The following is a 13,189-nucleotide window of genomic DNA, read 5'->3' on the forward strand; positions in this document are numbered from 1 at the left end:
TTCAACAGCAGCTCAGTCTGGCTCCTGCTGTGCGTCATTGTGGATAATGGAGAATCTGAGGAGCACATGTTACCCTTTATTTCTATGTTGTTGTTGTTGTTATTATTATTATTATTATTATTATTATTATTATTATTATTATTATTATCATAAATGTTCACAATTCAAAATGACAAAAGCGACATCTGTACATCTAGTGTTTAAACATAAAATCCCACAGTCGTGCAGTTTGAACAGATGGTCACACTGGTTATATCTGATGTTATATGATGAACTGGAGCTTCAAGAGAAACATTATTTATTTGGGCTGAAATGACTTTTTTTCCTTTATTAGAGTAGCAGTGAGAGAGAGACAGGAAAGTCAGGGGTGAGAGAGAGAGGGGATGACATGCTGCAAAGGGCCCTGGGTCAGAGTCCTAATGGTACGAGCTCTACCAGGTGAGCCACCCAGGTGCCCCAGAAATGACGGGTTTTAACAGATTTAATATCAACTGAATTAATGTAATAAAATGTCAAAGTGTCTCATAAAAAGAATCCGTTTATTTACTGAAAACAGACTAATGACAGTGTGATTTGTTTCTCAGTGATGTTTAAGAAGACCAGGTCTAAACCCAGCACATGTCTGGACATTGTGTGGTCAATGTGTGAAACTGAGGACGTAGTTGAAAACTGTGGAACCTGTAAACAACTGACATCATTTCGTCCTATCATTATCAACTGGTTTCAGTCTAGTGTCAGCTGGTTTCAGCTCTTCTCTTTTCTCTTACTCTCTGTGCTCACATATACAGTATTTTAATACAGTTGAATTCACAATAAGTTGTTGTTATTAACATGTTTTTCTGTTTGAAAAAGCACTGCAGATGGTGAAACTTCCTAATTGAAATTGTGTCAATTGATTTTGAAAGAGCAACAGCCAATGAAGAAACTCTAACTTACACTTGGCATTCAGTTGACCAGTGGTGGAACTATGATCTGTCAGTCAGTCAGTCAGTCAGTCAGACAGATAGTTAGTCAGTCAAACAGACAGTCAGTCAGTCAGACAGACAGTAAGTCAGAAAGTCAGACAGTCAGACAGTCAGTGAGTCAGTCAGTCAGTCAGACAGTCAGTCTGTTTAGACAGTTTAGTGATGTGTATCTTATGAATCTGTTAAAAAGGCAGGTACTAACTGGACTATACATACCATCCCTATCAGAGTGGTACAGTCCATCTCTCCAATGTAGTGTATGAAGATATTGTTGAAGTGAGTTCCAGTGACTAGTTGTGTTTGGGTGCTGATGCTTGTGTCTTCACTGTCGTATGTCCATTGACCTGTAAGTTTGTTAAGTATGATAGACTAATATAGACGAGACATCACAAACTAATATTGTTTCCAGTACATTCCTCTTTGTGATGATAATCTGTTAGTCATGCTCATCAAGCCCAGTTATCTTGAATGCTTGCGGTGTTGGTTTCCTTCTGTTCAGAGCCTGAACTTCATTCACTACATTCAGTGTTAATTCTTTGATCATTTGCATTTGAAACTTGTTGTATATTTCTGTTCACATTTAATCTGAGCACATTTCAACCTGTTTATGACTGTACATTCAAATGTGTATTTAACCATACTATTGTAGTCACATTATCTTGTGTGAGTCTCATTGTCTAATAGACTTTGATGATCAAGTTGCTAGATTCTACTCTGGCATTAGTGTTCCACCTTTTGGCTGAACCTGTTTATTCAAGCTAGTATTTTATGTCATTGTTTGTATTATATTATTCTTATACTGTTGATTTCTCCTCATTCTAGAAACCACAGAAACATAAACCCACACCCACACAAAGGCATCTTCTTACACACCTTGTCAAGAGTTTGTTCACTAATAAAGTTTACAGCGTCCAGACTACTGGTGATTTAATCAGGTGGGATCATCACGGTGGGAACCAAGGTATATAAATGAGAGGTCAGTTTTCTTTTTCTGTGTGTAACTGATTTTCATATCAATGCTGTCTTTGTCTTCTACCATGTGACCTCTGAGGAACTCCACAGTGATCACAAATATCTAATGTAACAATTACTATGTTCACTGTTTTTGAACTGCAACACACATGAAAAAGTAATAGTGAATTTTAATTAAACTATTAGCTGCAAATGATAATGTTTATGCTTTAATTCAACGTGAAAATATGACACAACACATTTTCCTCAGTGGAGTTTTAAAACAGCTGACAGGATTTAGAACATGAGAAGTTGCCACCTGAATGTTTCTATAATCATCTTTGCTAATAAAAAGAGAAAGGATCAAAGGTTCAATAAGACATGAGTTAGATTTTAGTGAATTCAGTAACTTATCAAGCTGGAACTGAATCCAAGATACAAACTGCTATCAGATCCCAAACATATCACTTATTACTGTTTCATATTTCATCACAGTGATAGGTAAACAAAGTTATGAAAATGACAAATACAGTCCTCATGTAAACAGAAGGCCACAGTCAGTCCATCAGCTGACAGTCTGACGCAGTATCACAGAGAGACGTCAGTCTGTTGTTATTAATATTCTGTTCCAAGATGGAGCCTCTTTCACAACAGTGAAGGTTTCTGATACAGCTCCTGAGTTTTAAGGTTACAGTGTGTTTCTCCAGACAGGTAGTTTGTCTCTCTGCAAGATCTCTACACATGAACAGCATGAAAATAATTTACTGACCTTTGAGACTGTACATTTGGAATTAACAGATTCTGATGAAACATAAAGTCTGTCTTCTGAAATGACTGTGTGTGGTAGAAAAGGGTTTTAACATCAGTGGGTCTCCTGACCTGCAGTACTAACTGTGGCCACTACATGAATATTATGTGATGAACAGCCCACAGCTGCTGCTGGGGTATGGAAAAAAAGTCAGTTTGATGTAGAATGCCACTGGGAAATAACATAGTTAAAAGTCGAAGGTCATAGGCAGGATTACATCATTATCTTTGCTATGCAACTAACTAATTAATCTACTGTAATTTAGTAGTAGGGCTGTAAGAGCAATCTGATCTACACATGGTCTCTACAGACTATGCCATGATGACTGCAATGATCCACATCAACCACAGCCGACTTGTTTTCCTTCAGTTTTATTATTTATCAGTGCACTGTGCACAGGATTATGGATACGTGACATCTCATCAGAAGGATTATGAGGACATCATCACCTCACGAGATGTTTATAAGGACATTATGTCACACTGGGAGGTACATGATGTCATACCTGTTACTGGTTCATGACATCATTCTAGGAAGATAAATGGTATATGGTGTTCTACAGGATTATTAGGACATAAAGTTCAGCTGAGATGATAATGAGGACATGACGTAATGCGATGAGTGCTACAGGTACCTGAGGTTGTACAGGATTATAAGGACATGAGAGCATATCGACTTGATTACAGCAACATTACTGGTCCATGACATCATGCCATGAGAATGAAAGAAAAAAGTCATTCTACAGGATTACAGAGACATGACGGATTACAGAGACATTGCGAATTACAGAGACATGACGAATAGACGTGAGGTCATAAGGAGTTCCTCTACAAGATGTTTTACAGGTTTATGAGGACATGACATCCCATCATCAATACTACAGGGATATAATGCCCTGATAAAAGGAACAGATCAAACCAGGAGGATTATGAAGTCTACCAAGACTTTACAGGTGTATGACATCATCAGGTCCTATAGGAGTATTGGTGCAAGATATCCTGTCAAAGGATTATAAAGACATGACATCATCATTATGAAGATCATGGACACCGGACATCCTACAGGATTATGTGTGAACTACAGTTGTACGTTACAGTTTGGACTCTGGGCAAATTCAATACTTTATTCATTTTTGAAGTGATGAACCAAACTTTCACACATAGCCATCATTCCAATTAAGTCAGGAAGCTTATGAGAACTGAGATGATTATGAGGATATGATGTATACTAGGAAATTAAGTTTACAGGCACATGACATCCTGCTGAGATGATCACATGACATCCTGCTGAGATGATCACGTGACATCCTGCTGAGATCATCACATGACATCATGCCAGGACCACAGAGCTGCCATGAATTCATCATGTTGTCCCCAGAGCTCTTTGATGAAGCTGTTTTACTCTGTTTTTACTGTGATGTATTGAGGAAGTTGAATCATGTCCAGCTTAGAGTTTACCTGTGGTCAACAAACCATCAGAAATACCTGGGAAAAGGTCCAAACACAAAACTGCGTCCTTTGAGACTGTGGCCACAGATCCTGTCATAGTGGGTGTTGTTGGCAAGTTGTGTCGTCCCACAAATATAAAACCAGGACTTGCTTTCATCACATTAGTAGTTGTTTCGTCCTCCATAATTCCACGTCTGTTAATGTTCTCAGCTGTTGGACGGCTGTTCTGGTTTCAGTCGGATGGCCCAGGAGTTGGCAGAAACAATGTCCCCTCGTCGATGAATGCGACAGGTGTAAACACCCTCATTGAACTCGTTGGCGACGATGCGAAGGTCTCGGTCCTTCATGACAATGTAGCCAGGGATGGAGGTCAGGATCTGCTCACCGTCTTTATACCAGCTGCAGAAAACAGCAAATAAGGACATCAGTCATCAACATCAAGGATTTACATGATTATATCTTTGGATGTTGGACAGGAGGTTTCCATGGTCTTGTTAGATTTTAATGATGAAAGCTTGGGAAACAACAAGTGACTTGGACATTGTGGAGAGATTAAGTATAAAGGTTATTTATGTTTTAGTTCAGAGAATTTATTTTCTTCTATCTATCTATCTATCTATCTATCTATCTATCTATCTATCTATCTATCTATCTATCTATCTATCTATCTATCTATCTATCTATCTATCCACAGTCTCTGACTCAGCTACAGTCTTCATGTTTTTTGGCTCATCATCATAGTCTGCATTGTTGATCAGCTGACCTGACTTTGGGTGGAGAGCGGGGATTTTTTGTTCCACAGCGGAAACCCACCACCTTCCCTCGGGGAACCATCTTGATCTTGATGTTGGCTGGAGGTGGCGTTGGCGTAGTCACTGCTTCCAAAGGCTCTGTGGAGGGAAACAGATACAGACAGGAAATGATTTTCATACCAGGGATGGTTCGACAAATGGACAGACCTGAGAGAGAATCTTTTTTCTGATAGTCCAGCTGCAGCAGCACAGTAGAAGACTTTAAATGAAACTACTAGGGAACCAGAGGCCACACTTATGATTCAGACTCACCATAGCAGAGGTCACAGCGCTGAGGACAATTCTTCTTCATGAAGGTCTTCCTTCGTTCACAGAAGCCGAGTTTAGCCCAGGGATCACAGACTCTCTTCTTATCCAGACAACCTGCAGACGGAACAGGTGAACAACATCAACCTGCAGATGGATAAGGTGAACAACATCAACCTGCAGATGGATACGGTGAACAACATCAACCTGCAAATGAACAGGTGAACAACATCAACCTGCAAATGAACAGGGAACAACATCAACCTGCAGACAGAAAAGGTGAAGAACATCAACCTGCAGATAAACAGGTAAACAACATCAACCTACAGACGGAACAGGTGAACATATAAATTTCAACAACATGGAAATATTCACCATCCATACCATTGTGTTATTTAATCCTATCTACCAGCACCCTGTCACAGATCTGTTCATTTGCTGAGGTTAGATAAAGGTAATGTGTTAACAAATGTTTTAATTTGAAAGCAGTGGTACGCCTTTATTGTGAATAATTGATGTGATCACAGGAAGTGTTGGGCTCCCTGTAGAAGATTAAGACCTGGACTATGAACCACAACAGACCTGGTTCATGTCTGTCCTCTCTGTTCTGTCTTTGTCCAATAAGATTATTTGAATTACTTGAATCAGTGAATTCGACCTTCAGAGCAGTTGTTCACGTGTTTACTGCTTCTTGTTGTGAAGTTGGTGTGAAACAGATTGTTACATGTCTGACATCATGATTGAGAGCAGCTCAGAGAACAAGCAGGACCCTGGGACAGGCCTCTGGTCCAGTATCTGGACTCCACATGATGAACATTACCATAGAGTCTCTGGATGCCCCAGACATCATCCTGAGCGATGTTCCTCTGTCCCGTGTAGGTGGCGTTGGGATGCATTAGGGCCTGAGGGTCTCTGGAGTGCCACAGGCCGAGAGCGTGACCGATCTCATGAGCCGCCACCTGGACCAGGTCGTTCAGCCATACACCTGCAGAACCAGAAGAAGTCAGTCTACATGACAACAAAGACAAACAGACCACAGTCATCCTCTTCATCTAAACACACTGAACTGTCAGCTGCCCTGCAATGTCCTTAGGGTGGTGCCAGAGGAAAGGTCATGTTGTAAATCAGAGGGTTGATCCTCTGTATGGTGCCCTTTCAGGACATGTCAGACTCTCACTGTCAGAGTTAGACCAACTGTCTAATGTTTGTTTCCACCAAATAGCCCGAGCTCCTACAGAGTGCACTGTACAGTCTGCTGAGAGTTCGAAGGTTATTTACAGTAAGAAAAAAAACCTGACTGACCTGGTTAGAATGACCCAGTTGAAATCACAAATGTAGACAATCACAGTGTCTCTGAGCTGATATCACACAGATAGTTGTAATCTCTGTGTCTTTATTGAACTCAGTCATTAAACCTTCTAAACTCTGGTGGAAACAGTCAATGAACCTTGGATTTAATAACTGGTTGAACTTTCTCTGAAACCAGCTCTTCCAGTAGGTGCTGATCAGACCTGTTCAATGTTCAGGAGGAAGTTTTCACCAGCTGTTACTCTGAGCTTCTTTGTTGCTGATCATCTGTGTTGAGCTGCTGGAATCATCTCAGCTGGATGTCCACTTCTATGGTGAGTAACCACAGAACTGAATTATATCAATTTATAGACAGATTGTCTGATTGTGGGCTGATGAAGATCTAAACTCTGAGACCCTTTCAGCTTCATGCTCATCAACTCTTGTTCATCCTCAGTCTCTGAGATCTTTGTTGTGAGGCCTGGTTCACATCAGATGATGTTTCTCTAAATGTCTGATTGTTGTTTATAAGTCAAAGTGCCTCTAACTTACAACCTCCAATCTGGTTTCACTGACTGACTCCAGGTCTGATAACTCCTGACTCCATTTAGCTTCTGTTCACACACTGTTTCAGATGCACTGTTAATATTTGAACAAGAACAACACAATGATGTGTGTTATTAGTTAAAGCCAATTGTGTTTGTTCATTATTGTAACTTAGATGAAGATCAGATTTAAGCAAAATTTATAAATAAATGGAGGTGATTCCAAAGGTTCACTGACATTTTCTTGTTGCTGTAGAAGAACCTCAAAGAACCTCAAAGAACTGCAGAACCTCAAGATTCAGCACTGCAAACATCAGGGACAACAGACATTACGACCTAAAGAACAGGGACTAAATATTGACCCTGGAACTAAAGTTCTCTTCAGTTGGTTGGTCTCTTCAGTTGAAACACAGGCACAGTCCTGGATAAGTTCCTGCTGTAAAAAGTCATCATGATTTATCCTGAACCTGAAGCTCTGAACCAAACTTCATGGTCATAGATCATTTAATTGTAGAGATATTTTACTATGAATCAAAATGATTCAAGGCAAGGTGCCTCCTTATTAAATATGATCACTCTTTATTAAACACCCTCAACCATGAGAGGTGTTTTAGAGCAGGAAAAGTACAACAGCATGTGGTTTTGGATGTCAGTTATATGCGAATGATGCTCTGTTATATGTCAGTGATTGTCTCCCCTGTTGTTTGTCTGACTCTCTGGTTACTACAGTTACATTATGTCTCTATCTTCAACATTATTTACTATAATAATGTAACTACAGCTACGACTTGTTCTACTACAGCTGTCTGTAGTCCTGCCTCCTCTCCAGCACCACTGTTCAATCACCTTGTTTCCAGCTGAACCTGGACTTGCCAAGGATCCAGAACTCGTGGTTGTCAAAGTGGATTTCTCCCCGTGGCGGGAGGAAAGCGTGAGCCAGCTCACCATTCAGACCGTCGAAACACGGGTGGAGAGGAGACCACCAGCAGTCTGTGTGGTTAAAGGTGTAGAAACCTAACACACACAAACAGGTTTCAAGTTTATAAAACCACTCTCTGTGGATGTCACAGCAACCATACCTCCCATCCCCCACCCCGTCCTCCCCTCTCCTCCTCGTACCGATGGTGATGTCAGCCGTGGCGTTGCTGTCGGTAACCTCAGTGAAGGTCAGGGGAGACACGTCGCTCCACTTGGTGAAGGCGATGCTGATGGCCTTCCTGGTGTCCTCCACATTCAGAGTGTTGGGGAACTTGATGATCCTGAAACACAGAGACAGGCTGAGGGGACGTCTGATTGGTGGACCTAATTGAGCCTGGCAAACACAATTAAAGGTAAAACAACCTCACTGTTGAAGGCAGGCTGGCCAATCAGAGGGCAGTCAGGGCAACAACAGCAGCAGAGTCAGAGGATTTATTTTACAGTAAAGATAAAACCTGGAAACACCTGTCCAACTCATGACCAGGTACTGTAGAATACTAACTCCACCCAGATCACGATCACATGCCACTGAAACATCCACCTCCACACCTGGTGCAGTTCACCAGTCCTGCAGGTGTTTATGACTCAGCTGACAAGTGAGGACTTACCACTCCCTCTGCTTCACAGGTAACAAATGTTCATTCAGCAGCCCACTGACATTTGTACTAAAGATCAGGTCAAAGGTCAGAGACTGAACACAGAACTGAAGAAACACACTGCTGCACCAGAGAGCTTCATTGGAGCTGCAGTTTTTTACCTAGTCAGTGGTGGAGTACATTTACTCTACTCTTTACTTACTTATTTTTTTGTATATGTATATACATGTGTTATTTTATTGTGGTAGTACTTTCATCCATCACTTAGAATGAAGCTGAGACTGAGACTTTTTCCGTGATCATAGTGTTAAACTGTGTTAAAGAGCAAGCTAACAAGCAGGCTAAGAAGGAGGCTAATGAGCAGTCGAGCGGGGTACCTGTCCCTCTACCTGTATGTGATGTTGTGATGAGTCCACTTGTGTCCCAGAGGGTTGATGGCGTAGCGTTTGGTTCTGGTTGCTCTGTGGACCACGTGGTCGGGGGGGGTGTCCTTCACTCTGCTGCTGCTTGACGTCTGAAAACACAAAACAACCAGATCATTGACCATTCCGCTGCCTCCCCTAAGCTGCACTTCCTCTGACGTCCACCAGAGGCTGCTGTGACCAAGCACTCCCTCAGCTGGTTCTGGACTGTGTGTCTCTGGTGTGCGTTTGGTCACGTGACCAGTGTTAGTGCTGGTGTGTGTAGATGTGGCAGCAGACTGATTCCATACAGATGTGAAACACTTCTTTCTCTCTCTCTCTCTCTCGCTCTAAGAAATCTGTCACCCACATGTGAACTGTACTGTGAAGCTCCTCTGATCCTTCAGGTCCGACTACAGGGTCCAGACTACACGGTCCAGACTACAGCCCTGACAGAGGAGCTGTTTATCATACTGTCCACTGTGTGATGGGTCTTTACTCAGACTGGGTCCAGGATTCGCAGTTTCTCTCCTCTCCTCGTTGCCTCTGTATGACTCTCCTCATTATTGTGTTGACATGCTCAGTAGTATCCTGGTTTTGTTTTGGGCATGTAAACACCTGATCCTGGTATCTGAACCATCTCATGGGGGCTGAGATGGTGAGATCAGGACAGACCTACAGAAACAAGGGCATGAACAACCTGGTTCTGGTTCTTGTTCCATGTAAAAATCATATTTTGAATGTGATTAAAACCAGGAAACTAACACATGCCAACACAGCCAACACAGTGGATGAGTCACAGTAGATTCAGGTTACTGTAATTTAAAACTGTGGATTAACATTTAAATCATTCTGTTGTGAAACTGTTGACTTGTGTTCTGAATTCATCCCAGATGTTTCCAACGGTCTTCAAACCAGAGAAATCTGTGTCCAACAGAGACAACACACAACAAAAACACACAACATTGTCTCCTCTGACACATGATGGACCTCAACAGTATGAACTAGCGCAGGATCTTATGGTCTGGCTCATGAATTTCCCCTAGGGGATAAATAAAGTATCTATCTATGTAACAGGTCTGGCTTGTCCACGTTCAGAGGTAGGATGTACCTGTTATGAATTCTTCTCCTTTTTGTTCTTCACACTGATCTTGAATCAGGAGGAGATGGAGGAGCAGGAGTCTGGTCTGAGGAGCTGACTGTTCGGAACTTTATATTTTATCAGCGACTGTAAAGGTGGACCTGTACACACCTGTGTGACTGCAGTGTTGGTTCTCTTCATGTTTAGTGCTGATGATACAATCAAATCAGGATCAGACCCTTAGAGCTCAGCAGGTTCAGACTCTGCTAGTTCAGTCTCATCTCTTCATGTTTGTCTGCAGTTTTTTGGGTTGCTTTCAACTTATACAACTCAAATACACATGTAAATAAATAAATAAATAATCAATAGTCATGTTTTTTTTTGAAACAGTGGTAAATCAAATCAGGTTTCCATTGAGGACTGAAGTTTTTCATTCTAATAGAATCAATAAAGCTGATGAAAACCACGTTTTACAAGCTGACTTATAGAGCCGGGGCCACTCACAGAGAGGCAGGGGCCACTGGGGCCACTCACAGAGAGGCCGGGGCCACTCACAGAGAGGCCGGGGCCACTCACAGAGAGGCAGGGGCCACTCAGAGTGTGTATTTGTCTATGGTTGAAGCTGCAGATGAATGGATTGACAGAAAACTGATCAGCAGCTGATTGATTATCAACACTTGTTACTTCAGCTTCTCTTCCTCAGACATTTGACCTGATCTTATCACAGATAAATCGATTAAACATGTGATTCTGGTTTTGATCATTGATCACTTAAAATCAGTGAGAGAAGCTGCAGCCTGAGGAGTTTTTGGTTTCAGTGAACAATTATTAGTCATTGCTAAGGATACTGATGTCAGTGCCACATTCAGAACTTGAACCGACGATTTAATGAAATCATCAATAAATCAATCAACCAATCGGCGCCCCAGTTCACTCACCTTCATCATCATCAGCATCATCATCATCACCATCAGCTGCTGAAGCGCGTCCATGATGAGAACTGGAGTCAGAGATCTACGAGGTCCGACACATGACCCGCCTGTCAATCAATCAATCAATCAATCAATCAATCAATCAATCAATCAATCAATCAATCAATCAATCAATCAATCAATCAGCTTGTCTGTGTGGCGTCATGAGAAGAAAAGATAGAAGTCTCAGGTCTCATCAGGATCTTCTTGAACCAGGAGAACCGACCTGGAGCTGCATAAAACCGCCTCCTGATCTGAGCGAGAAAAAAAAGAGAAAAGATTCGAACCAGACAAGAGCCGAACCGTCCCGGATAAGTCCGTGTCCTCGCTCCTCCTCCGGGTTCCTCTCAGTCCTCTGTCCCTCTGTCAAAGACTAGATAACTCGGGTCGATCAGAGTGTGGACCCGGTGCCTCCTACTAGGCTCTGGAACAAACTGAGGGAACTTCCCGGACAGTGCGCTTGCTGCAGCAGCGGGTCTGGTCCGGAGGGGCGGGGTCAGGTGTGTGTGTGTGTGTGTGTGTGTGTGTGTGTGTGTGTGTGTATGTGTGTATGTGTGTGTGTGTGTGGTTTCCATTTACACAGAGAGGATAAATGTGGAGTTGAACCCTTTTAGTGTAGATCTACTGACAGAATATGACTCTGGCTGTGAGGGGACGGGTCGTCAAGGTTCCCGCTCTTCGTCTCTGATGAGCTACAGTAAAAATCAAACATTTATTCTTTTTAATCTTACTCTGTCTGCAGTGTGGGAGCTTTGTCTCTGGATCTGAACAGCACATAAACAAACTCAGGCCTGGTTCTTGTTTTTGCATCTGGGGGCCTCTGCGGCCCTGAGGTTCAGGGCCACAGGTAGGGCCACCCTGAGGTGTTTTCCCACCAGCAGCAGTCCAGATGTGCAGCATTTCTCTTGTCTTTCCTCAGAACATCTGTCCAAACAGCCACCACTGATGCAGATCCTCGACCATCAGCTTCCTGTCAATGAGACCAAGACCACATGAGAACTCAGAGAATCTCTGGAGTCTCCTGGTTTCTGCTGTGACTGTATAGTTCACATGTTGCCTCCACTTTCTCCTGTGATAACATGCTGTTGGTAAAATGATTATAAAAATTCTACTTATAATTCAATATATATTTTCATATTTGTTATTCAGTCCAGATGTCTTTCCTTCATCATCTGGATCAGTTTCCTCTCAGATGAACAAAAAAATTATAACTAGTCTGGTTCCTGTTACATCAACAAACAGGTTTAGTCTACATTGATGGTCTGATGGTCTTATGGTCTGGTGGTCTGACAGACCAATGGTCTGATGGTCTGTTGGTCTGATGGTCTGACAGACAGATGGTCTGGTGGTCTGATGGTCTGGTGGTCTAGTGGTCTGATGGACTGTGGTCTAATGGTCTGACAGGCCGAGGGTCTGGTGGTCTGTTGGTCTGGTGGTCTGACAGGCCGATGGTCTGGTGGTCTGATGGACTGTGGTCTGATATTTTGTGGTCTGATGGTGTTTTTGATGGTCTGTGGCCTGGTGGTCTGATGGGCTGTGGTCTAATGGGCTGTGGCCTGGTGGCCATTGGTGTGATAGTTTGTTTGATGGTCTAATGGGCTGTGGTCTGGTGGTCATTGGTGTGATAGTTTGTTTGATGGTCTGATGGGTTGTGGTCTGGTGGTCTGTGGTCTGACGGTCTGATGGTCTGATGGGTTGTGGTCTGGTGGTCTGATGGTCTGATGGTCTGATGGTGTTTTTGATGTTCTGTGGTCTGATGGTCTGATGGGCTGTGGTGTAATGGGCTGTGGTCTGGTGGTCATTGGTGTGATAGTCTGTTTGATGGTCTGATGGATTGTGGTCTGGTGGTCTGATGGTCTGTGGTCTGATGGTCTGGTTGTCTGTGGTCTGATGGTCTGATGGGTTGTGGTCTGGTGGTCTGATGGTCTGTTGGACTGATGGTTTGTTGGACCGAGGGTCTAATGGTCTGATGGTCTGTCTTGTGATGGTCTGATGGTTCGTTGGTCTGATGGTCTGATGGTCTGATGGGTTGTGTCTGGTTGTCTGATGGTCTGTTAGTCTGTAGTCTGATGGTCTAATGGTCTATGGTCTGATGGTTTG

At 42.7% G+C, this 13,189-nt stretch overlaps 1 protein-coding gene and 1 long non-coding RNA gene across 4 annotated transcripts; one reads left to right on the forward strand and one right to left on the reverse strand.

Annotated features, from left to right (window-relative positions):
• Positions 1-2,286: 2,286 nt before the first annotated feature.
• LOC111646679 (matrix metalloproteinase-23-like) lies at positions 2,287-11,520 on the reverse strand. Of its 3 annotated transcripts, none has more exons than XM_023396235.2 (9): positions 11,377-11,520; positions 11,057-11,157; positions 9,026-9,150; positions 8,182-8,321; positions 7,909-8,076; positions 6,051-6,215; positions 5,237-5,347; positions 4,936-5,062; positions 2,287-4,571 (listed from the first exon to the last, which is right to left on the reverse strand). In XM_023396235.2, exons 2-9 carry the CDS (start codon positions 11,108-11,110, stop codon positions 4,379-4,381), a joined length of 1,083 nt encoding a protein of 360 aa, XP_023252003.1. In that variant the 5' UTR covers positions 11,111-11,157; positions 11,377-11,520; the 3' UTR covers positions 2,287-4,378. The 3 variants fall into 3 exon arrangements, with proteins under 3 accessions (XP_023252003.1, XP_023252004.1, XP_087027205.1); XM_023396236.2 differs by having other exon boundaries at positions 11,316-11,520; XM_087171079.1 differs by having other exon boundaries at positions 11,057-11,520.
• Positions 6,787-10,484, forward strand: LOC147817314 (uncharacterized). Its single transcript, XR_015436474.1, has 2 exons — positions 6,787-6,852; positions 7,319-10,484. It is a non-coding gene; the product is annotated as an uncharacterized LOC147817314 (long non-coding RNA).
• Positions 11,521-13,189: the final 1,669 nt, after the last annotated feature.

The sequence above is a fragment of the Seriola lalandi genome, unplaced genomic scaffold (genome assembly GCF_002814215.2).
Source record: "Seriola lalandi dorsalis isolate HSWRI2012SDOR001 ecotype SW California unplaced genomic scaffold, Sedor1 jcf7180002054974, whole genome shotgun sequence".
Classification (NCBI taxonomy): Eukaryota; Metazoa; Chordata; class Actinopteri; order Carangiformes; family Carangidae; genus Seriola; species Seriola lalandi.